Consider the following 24,746-nt stretch of genomic DNA (forward strand, 5'->3'; position numbering starts at 1 on the left):
CTGACACACCTGTACAGGTGAGCTATTGGTACCTGACACACTTGTACAAGGATCTATAAGGATCTACAGGTACTGACACACCTGTACAGGTGAGCTATAGGTCCTGGCACACCTGTACAGGGATCTATAGAGATCTATCCATACCTGACACACCCGTACAGGTGAGCTATGGGGATCTATGTGTACCTGACACACCTGTACAGGTGAGCTACTGGTGCCTCACACACCTGTCCAGGTGATCTATAGGGATCTATGTGTACCTGACACACCTGTACAGGTGAGCTATAGGGTCTGTATGTACCTGACACACCTGTACAGGTGATCTATAGGTCCTGGCACACCTGTACAGGTGACCTATAGGTCCTGACACACCTGTACAGGGATCTATGGGGATCTACAGGCACTGACACACCTGTACAGGTGAGCTATAGGGTCTGTATGTACCTGACACACCTGTACACGTGAGCTATGGGGATCTATAACACACCTGTACAGGGATCTATAGGTCCTGATACACCTGTGCAGGTGATCTGTATGTACCTGACACACCTGCACAGGTGAGCTATTGGTACCTGACACACCTGTACAGGTGATCTACAGATACCTGACACACCTGTACAGGTGATCTACAGATACCTGACACACCTGTACAGATGAACTATTGATCCCTGACACACCTGTACAGGTGATCTGTATGTACCTGGCACACCTGTACAGGTGATCTAGAGGTACCTGACACACCTGCACAAGTGATCTACAGGTACCTGACACACCTATACAGGTGAGCTATAGGGATCTATCCATACCTGGCACACCTGTACAGGTGGGCTATATGTACCTGACACACCTGTACAGGTGAGCTATAGGGATCTATCCATACCTGGCACACCTGTACAGGTGGGCTATATGTACCTGACACACCTGTACAGGTGAGCTATGGGGATCTATAGGTACTGACACACCTGTACAGGTGAGCTATAGAGATCTATCTGTACCTGACACACCTGTACAGGTGATTTACAAGTACCTGACACACCTGTACAGGTGAGCTATAGGGATCTACAGGTACCTGACACACCTGTACAGGTGAGCTATTGGTACCTGACACACCTGTACAGGTGATCTATGGGTGATTTGTGTACCTGCCCAGGTGTGCCCAGGTGTGCTCACCTTGTCCTCGTGCAGCACCAGGTGATGCACACACCTATCACACCTGCACAGGTGAGCTATGGGTGATTTGTGTACCTGCCCAGATGTGCACAGGTGTATCCAGGTGTATCCAGGTGTGCTCTCACCTTGTCCTCGTGCAGCGCCAGGTGATGCACACACCCATCACACCTGCACAGGTGAGCTATAGGGCTCTATAAGGATCTCTCAGGATCTATAACACACCTGCACAGGTGATCAGGGTCTATAACACACCTGCCCAGGTGTGCACAGGTGTGCCCAGGTGTGCTCTCACCTTGTCCTCGTGCAGCGCCAGGTGATGCACACCTGTACAGGTGAGCTATAGGTGATTTGTGTACCTGCCCAGGTGTGCCCAGGTGTGTCCAGGTGTGCTCTCACCTTGTCCTCGTGCAGCACCAGGTGATGCACACCTGTACAGGTGATTTGTGTACCTGCCCAGGTGTGCCCAGGTGTGCCCAGGTGTGCTCTGTCACCTTGTCCTCGTGCAGCGCCAGGTGATGCACACCTGTACAGGTGATCTATGGGTGATTTGTGTACCTGCCCAGGTGTGCCCAGGTGTATCCAGGTGTGCCCAGGTGTGCACAGGTGTGCTCTGTCACCTTGTCCTCGTGCAGCGCCAGGTGATGCACACACCCATCACACCTGCACAGGTGATCTGTATGTACCTGACACACCTGTACAGGTGATCTATGGGTGATTTGTGTACCTGCCCAGGTGTGCACAGGTGTGCTCACCTTGTCCTCGTGCAGCGCCAGGTGATGCACACCTGTACAGGTGAGCTATAGGGGTCTATCTGTACCTGACACACCTGTACAGGTGAGCTATAGGGGTCTATCTGTACCTGACACACCTGTACAGGTGATCTATAGGTCCTGACACACCTGTACAGGGATCTATTGATACCTGACACACCTGTACAGGTGATCTATAGGTGACTTGTGTACCTGCACAGGTGCTCTCTCACCTTGTCCTCGTGCAGCGCCAGGTGATGCACACACCCATCACACCTGCACAGGTGATCTGTATGTACCTGACACACCTGTACAGGTGATCTATGGGTGATTTGTGTACCTGCCCAGGTGTGCACAGGTGTGCTCACCTTGTCCTCGTGCAGCGCCAGGTGATGCACACCTGTACAGGTGAGCTATAGGGGTCTATCTGTACCTGACACACCTGTACAGGTGAGCTATAGGGGTCTATCTGTACCTGACACACCTGTACAGGTGATCTATAGGTCCTGACACACCTGTACAGGGATCTATTGATACCTGACACACCTGTACAGGTGATCTATAGGTGACTTGTGTACCTGCACAGGTGCTCTCTCACCTTGTCCTCGTGCAGCGCCAGGTGATGCACACACCCATCACACCTGCACAGGTGATCTGTATGTACCTGACACACCTGCACAGGTGATCTATGGGTGATTTGTGTACCTGCCCAGGTGTGCCCAGGTGTGCTCTCTCACCTTGTCCTCGTGCAGTGCCAGGTGATGCACACACCTATCACACCTGCACAGGTGAGCTATAGGGATCTATAAGGATGTATCAATACCTGTCACACCTGTCCAGGTGTGCTCTCACCTTGTCCTCGTGCAGCGCCAGGTGATGCACACCCATACAGGTGATTTGTGTACCTGCCCAGGTGTGCACAGGTGTGATTTCTCACCTTGTCCTCGTGCAGCGCCAGGTGATGCACACACCCATCACACCTGTACAGGTGATCTGTATGTACCTGACACACCTGTACAGGTGAGCAATAGGTGATTTGTGTACCTGCCCAGGTGTGCACAGGTGTGCCCAGGTGTGCCCAGGTGTGCTCTCACCTTGTCCTCGTGCAGCGCCAGGTGATGCACACCCGTACAGGTGATTTGTATGTACCTGCCCAGGTGTGCCCAGGTGTGCCCAGGTGTGCCCAGGTGTGCCCAGGTGTGATTTCTCACCTTGTCCTCGTGCAGCGCCAGGTGATGCACACCTGCACAGGTGAGCTATAGGTGATTTGTGTATCTGCTCAGGTGTGCACAGGTGTATCCAGGTGTGCCCAGGTGTGATTTCTCACCTTGTCCTCGTGCAGCGCCAGGTGATGCACACCTGTACAGGTGATTTGTGTACCTGCCCAGGTGTATCCAGGTGTGCCCAGGTGTATCCAGGTGTGCTCACCTTGTCCTCGTGCAGCGCCAGGTGATGCGCCGCCAGCATCCGCATGCCCAGGCGCGACGTCAGCGTCTTGTCCAGGAACGGCCGCAGCAGCCGCTCGTCCTGACAGGTGAGACACAGGTGAGAGACAGGTGAGAGACAGGTGAGAGACAGGTGAGACACAGGTGGGACACAGGTGAGAGACAGGGGAGAGACAGGTGAGACACAGGTGAGACACAGGTGAGACACAGGTGAGAGACAGGTGAGAGACAGGTGAGAGACAGGTGAGAGACAGGTGAGACACAGGTGAGACACAGGTGAGAGACAGGTGAGACACAGGTGAGAGACAGGTGGGAGGTGAGAGACAGGTGAGAACAGGTGGGACACAGGTGAGACACAGGTGAGACACAGGTGAGACACAGGTGAGACACAGGTGAGAGACAGGTGAGAGACAGGTGAGACACAGGTGAGACACAGGTGAGAGACAGGTGAGAGACAGGTGAGAGACAGGTGGGAGGTGAGAGACAGGTGAGACACAGGTGAGACACAGGTGAGACACAGGTGAGACACAGGTGAGACACAGGTGAGACACAGGTGAGAGACAGGTGAGACACAGGTGAGAGACAGGTGAGAGACAGGTGAGAGACAGGTGAGAGACAGGTGGGAGACAGGTGAGACACAGGTGAGAGACAGGTGAGAGACAGGTGAGAGACAGGTGAGACACAGGTGAGAGACAGGTGAGACACAGGTGAGAGACAGGTGAGAGACAGGTGAGAGACAGGTGAGAGACACAGGTGAGAGACAGGTGAGATACAGGTGAGAGACAGGTGAGAGACAGGTGAGAGACAGGTGAGAGACAGGTGAGAACAGGTGAGAGACAGGTGAGAGACAGGTGAGAACAGGTGAGAGACAGGTGAGAGACAGGTGAGACACAGGTGAGAGACAGGTGAGAGACAGGTGAGACACAGGTGAGAGACAGGTGAGAGACAGGTGAGAGACAGGTGAGACACAGGTGAGACACAGGTGAGACACAGGTGAGAGACAGGTGAGAGACAGGTGAGACACAGGTGAGAGACAGGTGAGAGACAGGTGAGACACAGGTGAGAGACAGGTGAGAGACAGGTGAGACAGGTGAGAGACAGGTGGGAGGTGAGAGACAGGTGAGAACAGGTGAGACACAGGTGAGAGACAGGTGAGAGACAGGTGAGACACAGGTGAGAGACAGGTGAGACACAGGTGAGAGACAGGTGAGAGACAGGTGAGAGACAGGTGAGAGACAGGTGAGAGACAGGTGAGACACAGGTGAGAGACAGGTGAGAGACAGGTGAGACAGGTGAGAGACAGGTGAGAGACAGGTGAGAGACAGGTGAGATGGACAGGTGAGAGACAGGTGAGAGACAGGTGAGACACAGGTGAGACACAGGTGAGACACAGGTGAGAGACAGGTGAGAGACAGGTGAGACACAGGTGAGACACAGGTGAGAGACAGGTGGGAGACAGGTGAGACACAGGTGAGAGACAGGTGAGACACAGGTGAGAGACAGGTGAGAGACAGGTGAGACACAGGTGAGACACAGGTGAGAGACAGGTGAGACACAGGTGAGAACAGGTGAGATGGACAGGTGAGAGACAGGTGAGAGACAGGTGAGACACAGGTGAGAGACAGGTGAGAGACAGGAGAGAGACAGGTGAGAGACAGGTGAGAGACAGGAGAGAGACAGGTGAGAGACAAGAGAGAGACAGGTGAGATGGACAGGTGAGAGACAGGTGGGACACAGGTGAGAGACAGGTGAGAGACAGGTGAGACACAGGTGAGAGACAGGTGAGAGACAGGTGAGAGACAGGTGAGAGACAGGTGAGATGGACAGGTGAGACACAGGTGAGACACAGGTGAGACACAGGTGAGACACAGGTGAGAGACAGGTGAGAGACAGGTGGGACACAGGTGAGAGACAGGTGAGAGACAGGTGAGAGACAGGTGAGACACAGGTGAGAGACAGGTGAGACACAGGTGAGAGACAGGTGAGAGACAGGTGAGAGACAGGTGAGAGACAGGTGAGAGACACAGGTGAGAGACAGGTGAGATACAGGTGAGAGACAGGTGAGAGACAGGTGAGAGACAGGTGAGAGACAGGTGAGAACAGGTGAGAGACAGGTGAGAGACAGGTGAGACACAGGTGAGAGACAGGTGAGAGACAGGTGGGACACAGGTGATAGACAGGTGAGACACAGGTGAGAGACAGGTGAGAGACAGGTGAGAGACAGGTGAGAGACAGGTGAGACACAGGTGAGAGACAGGTGAGAGACAGGTGAGAGACAGGTGAGACACAGGTGAGAGACAGGTGAGAGACAGGTGAGAGACAGGTGAGACACAGGTGAGAGACAGGTGAGAGACAGGTGAGAACAGGTGAGAGACAGGTGAGAGACAGGTGGGACACAGGTGAGACACAGGTGAGAGACAGGTGAGAGACAGGTGAGAGACAGGTGAGGGACAGGTGAGAGACAGGTGAGAGACAGGTGAGACACAGGTGAGAGACAGGTGAGAGACAGGTGAGAGACAGGTAAGAGACAGGTGAGAGACAGGTGAGAGACAGGTGAGAGACAGGTGAGACACAGGTGAGACACAGGTGAGAGACAGGTGAGAGACAGGTGAGACACAGGTGAGAGACAGGTGAGGGACAGGTGAGACACAGGTGAGACACAGGTGAGACACAGGTGAGACACAGGTGAGACACAGGTGAGAGACAGGTGAGAGACAGGTGGGACACAGGTGAGACACAGGTGAGAGACAGGTGAGAGACAGGTGAGAGACAGGTGAGGGACAGGTGAGAGACAGGTGAGAGACAGGTGAGACACAGGTGAGAGACAGGTGAGAGACAGGTGAGAGACAGGTAAGAGACAGGTGAGAGACAGGTGAGAGACAGGTGAGAGACAGGTGAGACACAGGTGAGACACAGGTGAGAGACAGGTGAGAGACAGGTGAGACACAGGTGAGAGACAGGTGAGGGACAGGTGAGACACAGGTGAGACACAGGTGAGACACAGGTGAGAGACAGGTGGGACACAGGTGAGAGACAGGTGAGATGGACAGGTGAGGGACAGGTGAGACACAGGTGAGACACAGGTGAGAGACAGGTGAGACACAGGTGAGAGACAGGTGAGACACAGGTGAGAGACAGGTGAGAGACAGGTGAGAGACAGGTGAGAGACAGGTGAGACACAGGTGAGAGACAGGTGAGAGACAGGTGAGATGGACAGGGGAGACACAGGTGAGAGACAGGTGAGAGACAGGTGAGAGACAGGTGAGACACAGGTGAGACACAGGTGAGACACAGGTGAGAGACAGGTGTGACACAGGTGAGAGACAGGTGAGACACAGGTGAGACACAGGTGAGAGACAGGTGAGACACAGGTGAGAGACAGGTGAGAGACAGGTGAGAGACAGGTGAGAGACAGGTGAGACACAGGTGAGAGACAGGTGAGAGACAGGTGAGAGACAGGTGAGACACAGGTGAGGGACCGGTGAGAGACAGGTGAGAGACAGGTGAGAGACAGGTGAGAGACAGGTGGGACAGGTGAGAGACAGGTGAGAGACAGGTGAGACACAGGTGAGAGACAGGTGAGAGACAGGTGGGACACAGGTGAGATGGACAGGTGAGAGACAGGTGAGAGACAGGTGAGAGACAGGTGAGGGACAGGTGAGAGACAGGTGAGACACAGGTGAGACACAGGTGAGAGACAGGTGAGACACAGGTGAGACACAGGTGAGAGACAGGTGAGACACAGGTGAGAGACAGGTGAGAGACAGGTGAGAGACAGGTGAGACACAGGTGAGAGACAAGTGAGACAGGTAAGATAGGTGTGGGACATATGACAGGTGAGATGGACAGGTGAGATGGACAGGTGAGACACAGGTGAGATACAGGTGAGACAGGTGAGCCAGGTGAGCCAGGTCAGGGACAGGTGAGTGGCTGTGGCTCAGGTGGGATTCCCCAGGTGTGACCCAGGTGTGATTACCTGCCCTAGGTGTGACCCAGGCGTGTTCATCTATCTCAGGTGTAACCCAGGTGTATCTCAGGTGTGGGTTACCTGTCCCAGGTGTGTCCCAAGTGTGTCTCAGGTGTATCTCAGTTACCTGGATGTGTCTCCGGCACTCTCTCAGCCCCTCTGCCAGCAGCGTGTGTGTAACACAGCTGTGTCCCAGGTGTGTTTATCTATCTCAGGTGTGTGTTACCTGTCCCAGGTGTGTCCCAGGTGTATCCCAGGTGTGTCCCAGGTGTGTCCCAGGTGTGTCAGTTACCTGGATGTGTCTCCGGCACTCCCTCAGCCCCTCCGCCAGCAGCGTGTGTGTAACACAGGTGTGTGTTACCTGTCCCAGGTGTGTTACCTGTCCCAGGTGTGTTACCTGTCCCAGTTACCTGTATGTGTCTCCGGCACTCCCTCAGCCCCTCTGCCAGCAGTGTGTGTGTAACACAGGTGTGTGTGGGTGTGTCCCAGGTGTATCAGTTACCTGTCCCAGGTGTGTTACCTGTCCCAGGTGTATCTCAGGTGTGTCCCAGGTGTGTTACCTGTCTCAGGTGTGTTACCTGTATGTGTCTCCAGCACTCCCTCAGCCCCTCCGCCAGCAGTGTGTGTGTCACACAGGTGTATCCCAGGTGTGTTTATCTATCTCAGGTGTATCTCAGGTGTGTCTCAGGTGTGTCAGTTACCTGTCCCAGGTGTGTTACCTGTATGTGTCTCCGGCACTCCCTCAGCCCCTCCGCCAGCAGCGTGTGTGTAACACAGGTGTGTCCCAGGTGTGTGTGGGTGTGTCCCAGGTGAGGTTACCTGTCCCAGGTGTGTCAGTTACCTGTCCCAGGTGTGTTTATCTATCTCAGGTGTGTCCCAGGTGTGTCAGTTACCTGTCCCAGGTGTGTCAGTTACCTGTATGTATCTCCGGCACTCCCTCAGCCCCTCCACCAGCAGCGTGTGTGTAACACAGGTGTATCCCAGGTGTGTGTGGGTGTGTGTCACACAGGTGTATCCCAGGTGTGTTTATCTAACACAGGTGTGTCAGTTACCTGTCCCAGGTGTATCCCAGGTGTATCTCAGGTGTGTTACCTGTCCCAGGTGTGTTACCTGTATGTGTCTCCGGCACTCCCTCAGCCCCTCCGCCAGCAGCATGTATGTAACACAGGCGTGTCCCAGGTGTGTGTGGGTGTAACCCAGGTGTGTCCCAGGTGTGTCAGTTACCTGTCCCAGGTGTGTCAGTTACCTGTCCCAGGTGTGTCAGTTACCTGTATGTGTCTCCGGCACTCCCTCAGCCCCTCCGCCAGCAGTGTGTGTGTATCCCAGGTGTATCCCAGGTGTGTTTATCTATCACAGGTGTGTCCCAGGTGTGTGTTACCTGTCTCAGGTGTATCTCAGGTGTATCTCAGGTGTGTCAGTTACCTGTATGTGTCTCCGGCACTCCCTCAGCCCCTCTGCCAGCAGCGTGTGTGTCACACAGGTGTGTGTGGGTGTGTCTCAGGTGTGTGTGTCACACAGGTGTATCCCAGGTGTGTTTATCTATCTCAGGTGTGTCCCAGGTGTGACCCAGGTGAGATTACCTGTCCCAGGTGTGTCAGTTACCTGTATGTGTCTCCGGCACTCCCTCAGCCCCTCCGCCAGCAGCGTGTGTGTAACACAGGTGTGTGTGTGTCACACAGGTGTGTGTGGGTGTGTCTCAGGTGTGTCAGTTACCTGTCCCAGGTGTGTTTATCTATCTCAGGTGTGTCAGTTACCTGTCCCAGGTGTATCTCAGTTACCTGTATGTGTCTCCGGCACTCCCTCAGCCCCTCGGCCAGCAGTGTGTGTGTCACACAAGTGTATCCCAGGTGTGTTTATCTAACACAGGTGTGTGTTACCTGTCCCAGGTGTGTTACCTGTCCCAGGTGTGTCAGTTACCTGTATGTGTCTCCGGCACTCCCTCAGCCCCTCCGCCAGCAGCGTCACCACGTCCTTGTGATCCTCCAGCAGCTGCCGCAGCAACGCGCAGTACTGGGACTCGTCACTGTGGGACTGGATCTACAGGTGAGAGACAGGTGAGATACAGGTGTGACACAGGTGTGACAGGTGTGACACAGGTGTGACAGGTGTGACACACACAGCAACGTGCAGTACTGAGACTCATCGGTGTGAGACTGGATCTGCAGGTGAGATAGATACAGGTGTGACAGGTGTGACACTGACAGGTGTGACACACACAGCAACGCGCAGTATTGAGACTCATCGGTGTGAGACTGGATCTGCAGGTGAGACACAGGTGTGACAGGTGTGACAGGTGTGACAGGTGTGACAGCAACGCGCAGTACTGGGACTCGTCACTGTGGGACTGGATCTGAACAGGTAACAGGTAACAGGTGAGATAAATACAGGTGAGATACTGACAGGTGTGTCACACACAGCAACGCGCAGTACTGAGACTCATCACTGTGGGACTGGATCTGAACAGGTGAGATAGAGACAGGTGAGACAGGTGTGACACTGACAGGTGTGACACAGGTGTGACACACACAGCAACGCGCAGTACTGGGACTCGTCGGTGTGGGACTGGATCTGAACAGGTAACAGGTAACAGGTGAGATACTGACAGGTGTGACAGCAACGCGCAGTACTGGGACTCATCACTGTGAGCCTGGATCTGAACAGGTAACAGGTGAGATACAGGTGAGACACAGACAGGTGTGACACAGGTGTGACAGGTGTGACACACACAGCAACGCGCAGTACTGAGACTCATCGCTGTGGGACTGGATCTGAACAGGTGAGAGACAGGTGTGACACAGGTGTGACACAGGTGTGACAGGTGTGACACTGACAGGTGTGACAGGTGTGACAGCAACGCGCAGTACTGAGACTCATCGCTGTGGGACTGGATCTGCACAGGTGAGATACAGACAGGTGTGACACAGGTGTGACAGGTGTGACACACACAGCAACGCACAGTACTGGGACTCATCGCTGTGGGACTGGATCTACAGGTGAGATACAGACAGGTGTGACAGCAATGCGCAGTGCTGGGACTGGTCACTGTGAGCCTGGATCTACAGGTGAGATACAGGTGAGACACAGGTGTGACAGGTGAGATACAGGTGTGACAGCAACGCGCAGTACTGAGACTCATCACTGTGGGACTGGATCTGCAGGTGAGATAGATACAGGTGTGACAGGTGTGACAGCAACGCGCAGTACTGGGACTCGTCACTGTGAGCCTGGATCTGAGACAGGTGAGACACAGGTGAGAGACAGGTGAGAGGTGTGACAGGTGTGACAGCAACGCGCAGTGCTGGGACTCATCACTGTGGGACTGGATCTGAGACAGGTGAGACAGGTGAGATACAGGTGAGACACAGGTGAGACAGGTGAGACACAGGTGAGAGACAGGTGTGAGACAGGTGAGAGACAGGTGGGACACAGGTGAGATACAGGTGAGAGGTGTGATACAGGTGTGACAGGTGTGAGACAGGTGTGACAGGTGTGACACAGGTGAGACACAGGTGTGACAGGTGTGACACACACAGCAACACGCAGTACTGCGACTCGTCACTGTGATCTGCACAGGTGACACAGGTGAGCAACAGGTGTGACACAGGTGTGACAGGTGTGTTTTTACCCCCCCCAGGTGTGTGCCAGGTTATACCAGGTCAGAGCCCAGCTGTGCCCAGGTGCGCCCAGGTGTATTTTGGCTGTATCCCAGGTGTATTTCAGGTGTATTTCGGGTGTATTTTTGGGTGTATTTTTGGGTCTTTTTTGGGTGTATTTTTTGGTGTTTTTTTGGGTGTTTTTTGGGGGTATTTTAGGTGTATCCCAGGTGTATTTTTGGTGTATTTTGGGTATATCCCAGGTGTGTTTTGGGGTGATTTTTGGGTGCATTTTGGGGTGTATTTTGGGTGTATTTTTGGGTGTATTTCGGGGTGTATTTTGGGGTGTATTTTGGGGTGTATTTTGGGTGTATTTTGGGTGTATTTTTTGGTGGTTTTGGGTGTATTTTGGGTGTATTTTGGGTGTATTTTACACTTTTTTTGGGTCTATTTTTGGTGTAATTTTTGATGTATTTTGGGTGTATTTTGGATGTATTTTTTGGTGTATTTTGGGTGTTTTTTGGGTGTATTTTGGGTATATCCCAGGTGTATTTTGGGTGTATTTTTGGGTCTTTTTTGGATGTATTTTTTGGTGTTTTTTGGGTGTATTTTGGGTATATCCCAGGTGTGTTTTGGGTGTATCTTAAATGTATTTTTGGTGTATTTTGGGTGTGTTTTTGGGTCTTTTTGGGGTGTATTTTTGGGTATATTTTAGGTGTGTTTTACATTTATTTTGGGTGTATTTTTGGTGTATTTTAGATGTATTTTGGGTGTATTTTTGGTTGTATTTTTCGGTGTTTTTTGGGTGTATCCCAGGTGTATTTTGGGTGTATTTTTGTGTGTATTTTGGGTGCATTTTTGGTCTATTTTAGCTGTATCTCAGCTGTAATTTTTGGTGTATTTTGGGTGTCTTTTACATTTATTTTGGGTGATTTTTGGGTGTATTTTTGGGTCTTTTTTGGGTGTTTTTTGGGTGTATTTTGGGTGCATTTTTGGTCTATTTTAGCTGTATCTCAGCTGTAATATTAGGCGTATTTTTGGTGTATTTTGGGTGTATTTTGGGTGTACTTTTTGGTGTTTTTTTGGGTGTTTTTTTGGGTGCATTTTGGGTGTATCCCAGGTGTGTTTTGGGGTGTATTTTGGGTGTATTTTGGGTGTATTTTGGGGTGCATTTTGGGTGTATTTTGGGTGTGTTTTTGGGTGTTTTTTGGGTGTATTTTAGGTATATCCCAGGTGTGTTTTGGGGTGTATTTTGGGTGTATTTTTTGGTGTGTTTTGGGTGTATTTTTGGGTGTATTTCGGGTGTATTTTGGGTATGTTTTACATTTATTTTGGGTGTATTTTGGGTGCATTTTATGTTTATTTCGGGTGTATTTTGGATGTATTTTTGGGTGTATTTTGGGTGTGTTTTACATTTATTTTGGGTGATTTTTGGGTGTATTTTGAGTGTATTTTTGGTGTATTTTGGGTGTATCTCAGGCGTATTTTGGGTGCATTTTTGGTCTATTTTAGGTGTATCTCAGCTGTAATTTTGGGTGTATTTTTGGTGTATTTTGGGTGTTTTTTGGGTGTATTTTTGGTCTATTTTAGGTGTATCTCAGCTGTAATTTTAGGTGTATTTTGGATGTATTTTGGGTGTATTTTGGTGTATTTTTGGGTGCATTTTTGGTGTATTTTACATTTATTTTGGGTGTATTTTGGGTGTATTTTTAATGTATTTTTTGGTGTATTTTGGGTGATTTTGGGGTGTATTTTGGGTGTATTTTTAGGGTATTTTGAGTGTATTTTTGGGTATATTTTGGGTATCTTTTTGGTGTATTTTGGGTGTACTTTGGGTATATTTTGGGTGTGTTTTTGGGCGTATTTTATGTTTATTTCGGGTGTATTTTGGATGTATTTTTGGGTATATTTTGGGTGTGTTTTACATTTATTTTGGGTGTTTTTTGGGTGTATTTTGGGTGTATTTTTGGTGTATTTTGGGTGTATTTTTTGGTGTATTTTGGGTGATTTTTGGGTGTATTTTGGTGTATTTTGGGTGTTTCTGTCACTCACCGGGGGGAAGTCGCTCAGTTTCTGGAAGGCCCGGATGTACAGCTCGTGCTGGGGGGAGGGGAGAGAGAGAAAAAATCAGGAAATTCCAGAAAATTCCAGGGAAATTTTGGGAATTTTGAGGTTTTGGGGATTCTTGGGATTCCCCCTAAAAAATTTGGAAATTTTCAGGATTTTTGGGAGAATTTTTTGAATTCCTGGGAATTTTTGAGCATTTTTTTTTATTTTTTCAGACTGGTTTTTTTGGAATTTTTTTTTCTTTTAATTTTGGGGATTTTGGGGATTCCCTTAAAATTCTTGGGAACATTTTTCGGATCATCTTTGGGCAATTTTAGGATTTTTTTTTGGAATTTTGGGGTTGATTTTTTGAGGAATTTTTTTTTAAATTTTTTCAGATTTGTTTTTTTTCAGAATTTTTTTTCTTTTAATTTTGGGGATTTTGGGGAATTCTTGGGAATATTTGTGGAATATTTCAGGAATATTTTCAGAACATCTTTGGGCAATTTTAGAATTTTTTTTGGAATTTTGGGGTTGATTTTTTGAGGAATTTTTTTTTTCAATTTTTTCAGATTTTTTTTTCTTTTAATTTTGGGGATTTTGGGATTCCTTTAAAATTCTCGGGAACATTTTTCAGATCATCTTTGGGGCAATTTCAGGATTTTTTTGGGGGGATTTTTTGAGGAAATTTATTTTTTATTTTATTTTTTCAGATTTGGTTTTTTTTTCAGATTTTTTTTCTTTTAATTTTGGGGATTTTGGGGAATTCTTGGGAATATTTGTGGAATATTTCGGGAACATTTTTCAGATCATCTTTGGGCAATTTTAGGATTTTTTTTGGAATTTTGGGGTTGATTTTTTGAGGAATTTTTTTTTTAAATTTTTCAGATTTTCTTTTAATTTTGGGGATTTTGGGGAATTCTTGGGAATATTTGGGGAATATTTTGGGAACATTTTTCAGATCATCTTGGGGCAATTTTAGGATTTTTTTGGGGGGATTTTTTTAAACATTTAAATTTTTTTCAGAATTTTTTCAGAATTTTGGGAACGTTGGGAATTCCCAACAATCCCTGGTGTGATTTTGGGGTGATTTTGGGGTTTTTTGGGGGGATTTTGGGGGGATTTTTTAAGGAAATTTTATTTTAATTTTTTCAGAATTATTTTTCTTTTAATTTTGGGGATTTTGGGATTCCCTTAAAATTCTTGGGAACATTTTTCAGATCATCTTTGGGGCAATTTTAGGATTTTTTTGGGGGATTTTGAGAGGATTTTTTGAGGAAATTTATTTTTTATTTTATTTTTTCAGATTGTTTTTTTCAGATTGTTTTTTTCAGAATTTTTTTTTCTTTTAATTTTGGGGATTTTGGGGAATTCTTGGGAATATTTGTGGAATATTTCAGGAATATTTTTAGATCATCTTTGGGACAATTTTAAGATTTTTTGGCGGAATTTTTGAGGATTTTTTTTTATTATTTTTTCAGATTTTTTTTTCTTTTAATTTTGGGGATTTTGGGGAATTCTTGGGAATATTTGTGGAATATTTCGGGAACATTTTTCAGATCATCTTTGGGGCAATTTTAGGATTTTTTGGGGGGATTTTTTGAGGAAATTTTATTTTAATTTTTTCAGAATTTTTTTTACTTTTAATTCTGGGGATTTTGGGGAATTCTTGGGAATATTTGGGGAATATTTTGGGAACATTTTCAGATCATCTTTGGGGCAATTTTAGGATTTTTTTGGGGGATTTTTTGAGGATTTTTTTTTATTATTTTTTCAGATTTTTTTTCTTTTAATTCTGGGGATTTTGGGGAATTCTTGGGAACATTTTTTGGATCATCTTGGGGCAATTTTAGGATTTTTTTGGGGGATTTTTTTAAACATTTAAATTTTTTTCAGAATTTTTTCAGAATGTTGGGAACATTGGGAATTCCCAACAATCCCTGGGGTTTTTTGGGGTGATTTTGGGGATTTTTGGGGTGATTTTGGGGGTTTTTGGGCTCACCACGTGCAGGATGGTGGGGTTGCAGCCGATGATGAAGGGAAGGTTCCGGAAGCCCTGGATGCGATGGGCGATGCGCACGGGCAGCTCCTGCTGCAGGTACCGGGCGCTTTTCTGGGCAAAAAATGAAAATTTTGGGCAAATCCCACAAAATCAACAACATCTGGAGGTTTTACCCCAAATTCTGGAGGTTTTACCCCAATTTTTTGGAGTTTCATCCCAAAATTTTGAGGTTTTTACCCCAAATTTTGGAGTTTTACCGCAAAATTTTGAGGTTTTTACCCCATTTTTTTTTGAAAGTTTCACCCAAAATTTTGAGTTTTTTACCCCAAAATCTGCAAGTTTTACCCCTTTTTTTTTTGAAGGTTCACCCCAAAATTTGGAGGTTTTTGCCCCAAATTCTGGAGGTTTTTACCCCATTTTTTTTGAAAGTTTCACCCCAAAATTTTGAGGCTTTTACCCCAAATTCTGGAGGTTTTACCCCAATTTCTTGGAGTTTCACGGCGAAATTTTGAGGTTTTTACCCCAAAATCTGCAAGTTTTACCCCATTTCTTTTTTAAAGTTTCACCCCCAAATTTTTGAGTTTTCATCCCAAATTCTGCAAGTTTTACCCCATTTTTATTTTGAAAATTTCATCCAAAAATTTGGAGGTTTTTACCCCAAATTTTGGTGTTTCCACCCCAAATTCTGATGCGCACGGGCAGCTCCTGCTGCAGGTACCGGGCGCTTTTCTGGAAAAAAAATGAAAATTTTGGGCAAATCCCACAAAATCCACAACACTTGGAGGTTTTACCCCAAATTCTGGAGGTTTTACCCCGAAATTTGGAGGTTTTTACCCCAAATTTTGGAGTTTTACCGCAAAATTTTGAGGTTTTTATCCCCATTTTTTTTTAAAGTTTCATCCCAAAATTTGGAAGTTTTTACCCCAAAATCTGTAAGTTTTACCCCATTTTTTTTAAAGTTTCACCCCAAATTTTGGAGTTTTCACCCCAAATTCTGATGCGCACGGGCAGCTCCTGCTGCAGGTACCGGGCACTTTTCTGGGCAAAAAAATGAAAATTTTGGGCAAATCCCACAAAATCAACAACATCTGGAGGTTTTACCACAATTTTTTGGAGTTTCATCCCAAAATTTTTGAGTTTTTTACCCCAAATTTTGGAGTTTCACCGCAAAATTTTGAGGTTTTTATCCCATTTTTTTTTAATGTTTCATCCCAAAATTTTGAGGTTTTTACCCCAAATTCTGCAAGTTTTACCCCATTTCTTTTCTAAAGTTTCACCCCAAATTTTGGAGTTTCCACCCCAAATTTTTGAGGTTTCACCCCAAATTCTGATGCGCACGGGCAGCTCCTGCTGCAGGTACCGGGCGCTTTTCTGGGCAAAAAATGAAAATTTTGGGCAAATCCCACAAAATCAACAACATCTGCAGGTTTTACCCCAAATTCTGGAGGTTTTACCCCAATTTTTTGGAGTTTCATCCCAAAATTTGGAGGTTTTTACCCCAAATTTTGCAAGTTTTACCTCATTTCTTTTTAAAGTTTCACCTCAAATTTTTGAGTTTTCATCCCAAAATCTGCAAGTTTTACCCCTAAGTTTCATCCTAAAATTTTGAGGCTTTTACCCCAAATTCTGGAGGTTTTACCCCATTTTTTTTAAGTTTCATCCCAAAATTTTGAGGTTTTTACCCCCAAATTTTGGAGTTTCACCGCAAAATTTTGAGGTTTTTATCCCATTTTTTTTTAAAGTTTCATCCTAAAATTTTGAGTTTTTCACCCCAAATTTTGGAAGTTTTACCCCATTTTTTTTTGAAGTTTCACCCCAAAATTTTGAGGTTTTTACCCCAAATTCTGGAGGTTTTACCCCAATTTTTTGGAGTTTCACCCCAAAATTTGGAGGTTTTTACCCCAAAATTTGCAAGTTTTACCTCATTTCTTTTCTAAAGTTTCACCCCAAAATTTTGAGTTTTTCATCCCAAAATCTGCAAGTTTTACCCCATTTTTTTTTTAAGTTTCATCCCAAAATTTTGAAGTTTTTACCCCCAAATTTTGAAGTTTCACCGCAAAATTTTGAGGTTTTTACCCCATTTTTTTTTAAAGTTTCATCCCAAAATTTTTGAGTTTTTACCCCAAATTCTGGAGGTTTTACCCCAATTTTTTAAAGTTTCATCCCAAAATTTTGAGGTTTTTACCCCAAAATCTGCAAGTTTTACCCCTTTTTTTTTTGAAAGTTTCATCCAAAAATTTGGAGGTTTTTACCCCAAATTCTGGAGGTTTTACCCCAATTTTTTGGAGTTTCATCCCAAAATTTGGAGGTTTTTACCCCAAAATCTGCAAGTTTTACCCCATTTCTTTTTAAAGTTTCACCCAAAATTTTTGAGTTTTCATCCCAAAATCTGCAAGTTTTACCTCATTTCTTTTTAAAGTTTCACCTCAAAATTTGGAGGTTTTTACCCCATTTCTTTTCTAAAGTTTCACCCCAAATTTTTGAGTTTCCACCCCAAATTTTTGAGTTTCCACCCCAAATTTTTGAGTTTCCACCCCAAATTCTGATGCGCACGGGCAGCTCCTGCTGCAGGTACCGGGCGCTTTTCTGGGCCAAAAAATGAAAATTTTGGGCAAATCCCACAAAATCAACAACACTTGGAGGTTTTACCCCAAATTCTGGAGGTTTTACCCCCAATTTTTTGGAGTTTCACCCCAAAATTTGGAGGTTTTTTACACCAAATTTTGCAAGTTTTACCCCAAAGTTTCATCTCAAATTTTTGAGTTTTCATCCCAAAATCTGCAAGTTTTACCCCTAAGTTTCATCCTAAAATTTTGAGGTTTTTACCCCAAATTCTGGAAGTCTTACCCCATTTTTATTTTGAAAATTTCATCCAAAAATTTTGAGGTTTTCACCCCAAATTTTGGAGTTTCACCGCAAAATTTTGAGGTTTTCACCCCAAATTCTGGAAGTTTTACCCCAATTTTTTGGAGTTTCACCACAAAATTTTTACCCCAAAATCTGCAAGTTTTACCCCATTTGTTTTTTAAGTTTCGCCCCAAAATTTTGAGTTTTTCACTCAAATTCTGGAGGTTTTACCCCATTTTTTTTTAAAGTTTCACCCCAAATTTTTGAGTTTTTACCCCAAATTTTTGAATTTTCACCCCAAATTTTGGGGGTTTTACCTCAAATTTTTGAGACTTCTCCCCAAATTTTTGATATTTTACCCAAATTCTGAGGGTTTCTCCCCAAATTTTTGAACTTTTGCCCCAAATTTTGGAGTTTCCACCCCAAATTCTGATGCGCACGGGCAGCTCCTGCTGCAGGTACCGGGCGCTTTTCTGGGCAAAAAATGAAAATTTTGGGCAAATCCCACAAAATCAACAACACTTGGAGGTTTTACCCCAATTTTTTGGAGTTTCACAGCGAAATTTGGAGGCTTTTTACCCCAAATTTTGGAGTTTCACCGCAAAATTTTGAGGTTTTTACCCCATTTTTTTTTAAAGTTTCATCTGAAAATTTGGAGGTTTTTACCCCAAATTCTGGAAGTTTTACCCCTTTTTTTTTTTGAAAATTTCATCCAAAAATTTTGAGGATTTTACCCCAAATTTTGGAGTTTTACCGCAAAATTTTGAGGTTTTTACCCCATTTTTTTTTAAAGTTTCATCCCAAAATTTTGAGTTTTTCACCCCAAATTCTGGAAGTTTGACCCCATTTCTTTTCTAAAGTTTCACCCCAAAATTTTTGAGTTTTCATCCCAAATTTTGGAGTTTTCACCCCAAATTTTGGAGTTTCCACCCCAAATTCTGATGCGCACGGGCAGCTCCTGCTGCAGGTACCGGGCGCTTTTCTGGGCAAAAAATGAAAATTTTGGGCAAATCCCACAAAATCAACAACATCTGGAGGTTTTACCACAATTTCTTGGAGTTTCACCGCGAAATTTGGAGGTTTTTACCCCAAATTCTGAAGGTTTTACCCCATTTTTTTTAAAGTTTCATCCCAAAATTTTGAGGTTTTTACCCCAAATTTTGGATGTTTTACCCCATTTTTATTTTAAAAATTTCATCCAAAAATTTTGAGTTTTTCACTCCAAATTCTGGAGGTTTTACCCCTTTTTTTTTTTAAAGTTTTGCCCAAATTTATGAGTTTTTACCCCAAATTTTTGAGTTTTCATCCCAAATTTTGGAGGTTTTGCCCCAACTTTTTGAGACTTTCTCCTAAATTTTTGATATTTTACCCAAATTCTGAGGCTTTCTCCCCAAATTTTTGAACTTTTGCTCCAAATTTTTGAGTTTTCACCCCAAATTCTGATGCTCACGGGCAGCTCCTGCTGCAAAAAAAAGCAAATTTTGGGCAAATCCTGAGTTTTTAGCACCTTTGGGGATTTCTGGCAATTTGGGAATTTTCACACCCAAATTTTGAGGGGTTCTGCCCAACCAAACCCAAAAAATTCCCCCAAAATCTGAAATTTTCACCCCAAAACTTCAATTTTTTTACATCAAATTTTTGAATTTTCTCCTCAAATTTTGGAACGGTTTTTACCCCAAATTTTTGAGGTTTTGCCCAAATTTTCAAGGTTTTCTCCCAAGTTTTTGATGTTTCACCCCAAAATCTGGAGGTTTTGCTGAAATTTTCGAGTTTTTGCCCTAAATTCTGAACGGTTCATCGCAAAATTTTGACTTTCACCCCAAATTTTTGATGTATCTCCCCAATTTTTTAATTTTTTTACCCCAAATTTTAAGTCCTGTTCCCCCAATCCTTTCACTCTCCAAATTTTGGGGATCCCTCCACCCATTTTACCCCCAAAATTCACAAAAAAACCCCAAATTTTGGGGGCCCCTCCCAGATTTGGGGACCCCCAAAATTTGACCTCCCCCCAACCTTTTTTTTCCCCCAAAATTTCCCAAAAAAATTCCCAAAATTCAAGGAAAAATCCCCAAATTTTGGTGCAATTTTTGGGGACTTTTACCCCAAATTTTGGGGATTTGGGAACCCCCAAAATTTGACCTTCCCCAACCCTTTTTTTCCCCCAAAATTCCCCAAAAAATTCCCCAAAATTCAGGGAAAAAATCCCCAAATTTTGGTGCAATTTTTTGGGACCCCTCCCAGATTTGGGGACCCCTGAATTTGGGGTTCCCCCAACCCTTTTTCCCCCCAAAATTTCCCCAAAAAATTCCCCAAAATTCAGGGAAAAATCCCCAAATTTTGGTGCAATTTTTGAACCCCCTCCCAGATTTTTGGACCCCCAAAATTTGACCTCCCCCAACCCCTTTTTCCCCAAAAATTCCCCAAAATTCAGGGAAAAATCCCCAAATTTTGGTGCAATTTTTGGGGACTTTTACCCCAAATTTTGGGGATTTGGGGACCCCCAAAATTTGACTTCCCCCAACCCTTTTTTTTCCCCCAAAATTCCCCAAAAAATTTCCCAAAATTCAAGGAAAAATCCCCAAATTTTGGTGCAATTTTTGGGGCCCCTCCCAGATTTGGGGACCCCCAAAATTTGACCTCCCCCAACCCTTTTTTTCCCCAAAAATTCCCCAAAATTCAAGGGAAAATCCCCAAATTTTGGTGCAATTTTTGGGGTCCCTCCCTCTACTTTTCCCCCAATTTTTGGGGACCCCTCCCAGATTTTTGGACCCCCAAAATTTGACCTCCCCCAACCCCTTTTTTTCCCCAAAAAATTCCCCAAAATTCAGCGAAAAATCCCCAAATTTTGGTGCAATTTTTGGGGCCCCTCCCAGATTTGGGGACCCCCAAAATTTGACCTCCCCCAACCCTTTTTTTCCCCAAAAATTCCCCAAAATTCAAGGAAAAATCCCCAAATTTTAGTGCAATTTTTGGGGCCCCTCCCTCTTCTTTTCCCCCAAATTTTGGGGATTTGGGGACCCCCAAAATTTGACCTCCCCCAACCCTTTTTCCCCCAAAATTCCCCAAAATTTCCCCAAAATTTCCCCAAAATTTCCCCAAAATTCAAGGAAAAATCCCCAAATTTTGGGGCAATTTTTGGGGCCCCTCCCTCTTGTTTTCCCCCAATTTTTGGGACCCCTCCCAGATTTTGGGGACCCCCAAAATTTGACCTCCCCCAACCCTTTTTTCCCCAAAATTTCCCCAAAATTTCCCCCAAAATTTCCCCAAAATTTCCCCAAAAATTCCCCAAAATTCAGGGGAAAATCCCCAAATTTTGGTGCAATTTTTGGGGACCCCTCCCTCTTCTTTTCCCCCAATTTTTGGGGATTTGGGGACCCCCAAAATTTGACCTCCCCCAACCCTTTTTCCCCCCAAAATTCAGGGAAAAATCCGCCAAATTTTGGTGCAATTTTTGGGGTCCCTCCCAGATTTGGGGACCCCCAAAATTTGACCTCCCCCAACCCTTTTTCCCCCCAAAAATTCCCCAAAATTTCCCCAAAATTTCCCCAAAATTTCCCCAAAATTCCAGGAAAAATCCCCAAATTTTGGTGCAATTTTTGGGGACCCCTCCCAGGTTTTGGGGACCCCTCCCCGAATTTGGGGACCCCCCCTCACCAGGATGTGGCTGCCGTCCTGCGAGCGCCCCGAGTAGAGCATCGTGGTGGGGGTCAAACGCACCGAGGGCTGGTTTGGGGCAAAAAAAGGAGATTTTGGTGAAAAACCAAATTCGGGATGGAATCCAGCCCAAAATGGAGCTGAAACCCCCCTAAAAATCCCCCCAAAAAAGCCCAAAAAAGGCCCCCAAAATGGTCACAAAATTCCCTTAAAATCCCCCCAAAAAAGCCCAAAAATGGTCACAAAAATGGTCACAAAACCTCCTAAAAATCCCCCAAAAAAGCCCAAAAAAAGGCCCCCAAAATGGTCACAAAATTCCCTTAAAATCCCCCCAAAAAAGCCCAAAAATGGTCACAAAAATGGTCACAAAACCTCCTAAAAATCCCCCAAAAAATGCCCAAAAAAGGGCCCAAAAATGGTCACAAAATCCCCTTAAAATCCCCCCAAAAAGCCCAAAAAAGGCCCCAAAAATGGTCACAAAACCTCCTAAAAATCCCCCAAAAAATGCCCAAAAAAGGGCCCAAAAATGGTCACAAAATCCCCTTAAAATCCCCCCAAAAAAGCCCAAAAAAAGCCCCAAAAATGGTCACAAAACCTCCTAAAAATCCCACTGAAAAAGCCCAAAAAGGCCCCAAAATCAGCCAAAAATGGTCCCAAAATCCCCCCAAAAAGGGCCAGAAAATCCCCTCAAAATGGCCTCAAAATCCCCTCAAAATCCCCTCAAAATCAGCCCTAAAATGGCCCCAAAATTCCCCCAAAATGGACACAGAATCAGCAAAAATTCCCTCCAAATCCTCCTAAAATTACCCCCAAAATCCCCTAAAAATGGCACCAAAATCCAGCAAAAATGGCCCCAAAATCCCCCTAAAATTCCCCCCAAAAAAAGGCCCCAAAATCCCCCAAAAGGTGCAAAAATTCTCCCCAAAATGGTCCCAAAATCCCTCTAAAATTCCCCAAAAAAAGCCCCAAAAATCCCCCCAAAAGGGTGCAAAAATTCTCCCCAAAATGGCCTCAAAACCACCCTAAAATTCCCCAAAAAAAGCCCCAAAAACCCCCAAAAAAAGGTACAAAAATTCTCCCCAAAATGGCCTCAAAATTCCCCTAAAATTCCCCCAAAATGGACCCAGAATCAGGCAAAAAATTCCCTCCAAATCCTCCTAAAATTACCCCCAAAATCCCCTAAAAATGGCACCAAAATCCAGCAAAAATGGCCCCAAAATCCCCGAAAATTCCCCCAAAAAAAGCCCCAAAATCCCCGCAAAAAAGGTGCAAAAATTCTCCCCAAAATGGCCTCAAAACCCCCCTAAAAATCCCCCCCAAAAAAGCCCAAAAATGGTCACAAAAATGGTCCAAAACCTCCTAAAAATCCCACTGAAAAAGCCCAAAAAAGGCCACAAAATCAGCCAAAAATGGTCCCAAAATCACCCAAAAATCCGCCCCAAATCCCCCCAAAAAGGGCCAGAAAATCCCCTCAAAATCTCCCCAAAATCCCCCCAAAATCAGCCCTAAAATGGCCCCAAAATGGACCCAGAATTGGGCAAAAATTACCCCCAAAATCCCCTAAAAATGGCACCAAAATCCAGCAAAAATGGCCCCAAAATTCCCCTAAAATTCCCCCAAAAAGCCCCAAAATCCCCCAAAAGGGTGCAAAAATTCTCCCCAAAATGGCCCCAAAATCCCCCTAAAATTCCCCCAAAAAAAGCCTCAAAATCCCCCTAAAAGGTGCAAAAATTCTCCCCAAAATGGCCTCAAAATCCCCCAAAAATTCCCCAAAAAAAGGCCCCAAAATCCCCCCAAAAAGATGCAAAAATTCTCCCCAAAATGGCCTCAAAATCCCCCTAAAATTCCCCCAAAATGGACCCAGAATCACGCAAAAAATTCCCTCCAAATCCTCCTAAAATTACCCCCAAAATCCCCTAAAAATGGCACCAAAATCCAGCAAAAATGGCCCCAAAATCCCCTGAAAATTACCCCAAAAAAAGCCCCAAAATCCCCCAAAAAGGTGCAAAAATTCTCCCCAAAATGGCCTCAAAATTCCCCTAAAATTCCCCCAAAATGGACCCAGAATCAGGCAAAAATTCCCTCCAAATCCTCGTAAAATTACCCCCCAAAATGCCCTAAAAATGGCCTCAAAATCCCTCTAAAATTCCCCAAAAAAAGCCCCAAAATCCCCCCAAAAGGGGTGCAAAAATTCTCTCCAAAATGGCCCCAAAATCCCCCCAAAATTCCCCCAAAATGGACCCAGAATTGGGCAAAAATTACCCCCAAAATCCCCTAAAAATGGCACCAAAATCCAGCAAAAATGGTCCCAAAATCCCCCTAAAATTCCCCCAAAAAAGCCCCAAAATCCCCCAAAAAGGTGCAAAAATTCTCCCCAAAATGGCCCCAAAATCCCCCTAAAATTCCCCAAAAATGGACCCAGAATCAGGCAAAAATTACCTCCAAATCCTCCTAAAATTACCCCCAAAATCCCCTAAAAATGGCACCAAAATCCAGCAAAAATGGCCCCAAAATCCCCCGAAAATTCCCCAAAAAAAGCCCCAAAATCCCCAAAAAAGGTGCAAAAATTCTCCCCAAAATGGCCTCAAAATCCCCCTAAAATTCCCCCAAAAAAGCCCCAAAATCCCCCCAAAAAGGTGCAAAAATTCTCCCCAAAATGGCCTCAAAAACCCCCTAAAAATCCCACCGAAAAAGGCCAAAAAATGGTCACAAAAATGGTCCCAAAACCTCCTAAAAATCCCACGGAAAAAGCCCAAAAAAAGGCCCCAAAATCAGCCAAAAATGGTCCCAAAATCCCCCCAAAATCCACCCCAAATCCCCCCAAAAAGGGCCTCAAAATCCCCCAAAATGGCCCCAAAATCCCTCTAAAATTCCCCAAAAAAAGCCCCAAAATCCCCCCAAAAGGTGCAAAAATTCTCCCCAAAATGGCCCCAAAATCCCCTAAAATTCCCCCAAAAATGGACCCAGAATCAGCAAAAATTCCCTCCAAATTCTCATAAAATTACCCCCAAAATCCCCTAAAAATGGCACCAAAATCAAGCAAAAATGGCCCCAAAATCCCCCTAAAATTCCCCCCAAAAAAGCCCCAAAATCCCCCAAAAAGGTGCAAAAATTCTCCCCAAATGGCCTCAAAACCCCCCTAAAAATCCCACCGAAAAAGCCCAAAAAAATGCCCCAAAATCGGCCAAAAATGGTCACAAAATCCCCCTAAAATTCCCCCCAAAAAAGCTCCAATGTCCCCCCAAAATCCTCCTGAAATGGTCCCAAAATCCA

The 24,746-nt window shown here is 45.5% G+C and overlaps 1 protein-coding gene across 11 annotated transcripts in view; it reads right to left on the reverse strand.

Moving 5' to 3' along the window:
* The window catches only part of LOC106630536 (branched-chain alpha-ketoacid dehydrogenase kinase), a 37,536-nt gene extending 15,967 nt beyond the window's left edge, over positions 1–21,569 (reverse strand). For all 11 annotated transcript variants that reach the window (XM_074558107.1, XM_074558110.1, XM_074558108.1 and 8 more), the window contains exons 1-5: positions 21,474–21,569; positions 14,973–15,083; positions 12,977–13,024; positions 9,249–9,368; positions 3,348–3,446 (exon numbers count right to left, since the gene is read on the reverse strand). In XM_074558107.1, coding sequence (XP_074414208.1) covers positions 3,348–3,446; positions 9,249–9,368; positions 12,977–13,024; positions 14,973–15,083; positions 21,474–21,515 — 420 coding nt within the window. In that variant the 5' untranslated portion in view covers positions 21,516–21,569. The remainder of the gene's footprint in view (positions 1–3,347; positions 3,447–9,248; positions 9,369–12,976; positions 13,025–14,972; positions 15,084–21,473) is intronic.
* Between the last annotated feature and the right edge of the window lie 3,177 nt (positions 21,570–24,746).

This window comes from Zonotrichia albicollis, chromosome 24 (genome assembly GCF_047830755.1).
Source record: "Zonotrichia albicollis isolate bZonAlb1 chromosome 24, bZonAlb1.hap1, whole genome shotgun sequence".
Taxonomy (NCBI): Eukaryota; Metazoa; Chordata; class Aves; order Passeriformes; family Passerellidae; genus Zonotrichia; species Zonotrichia albicollis.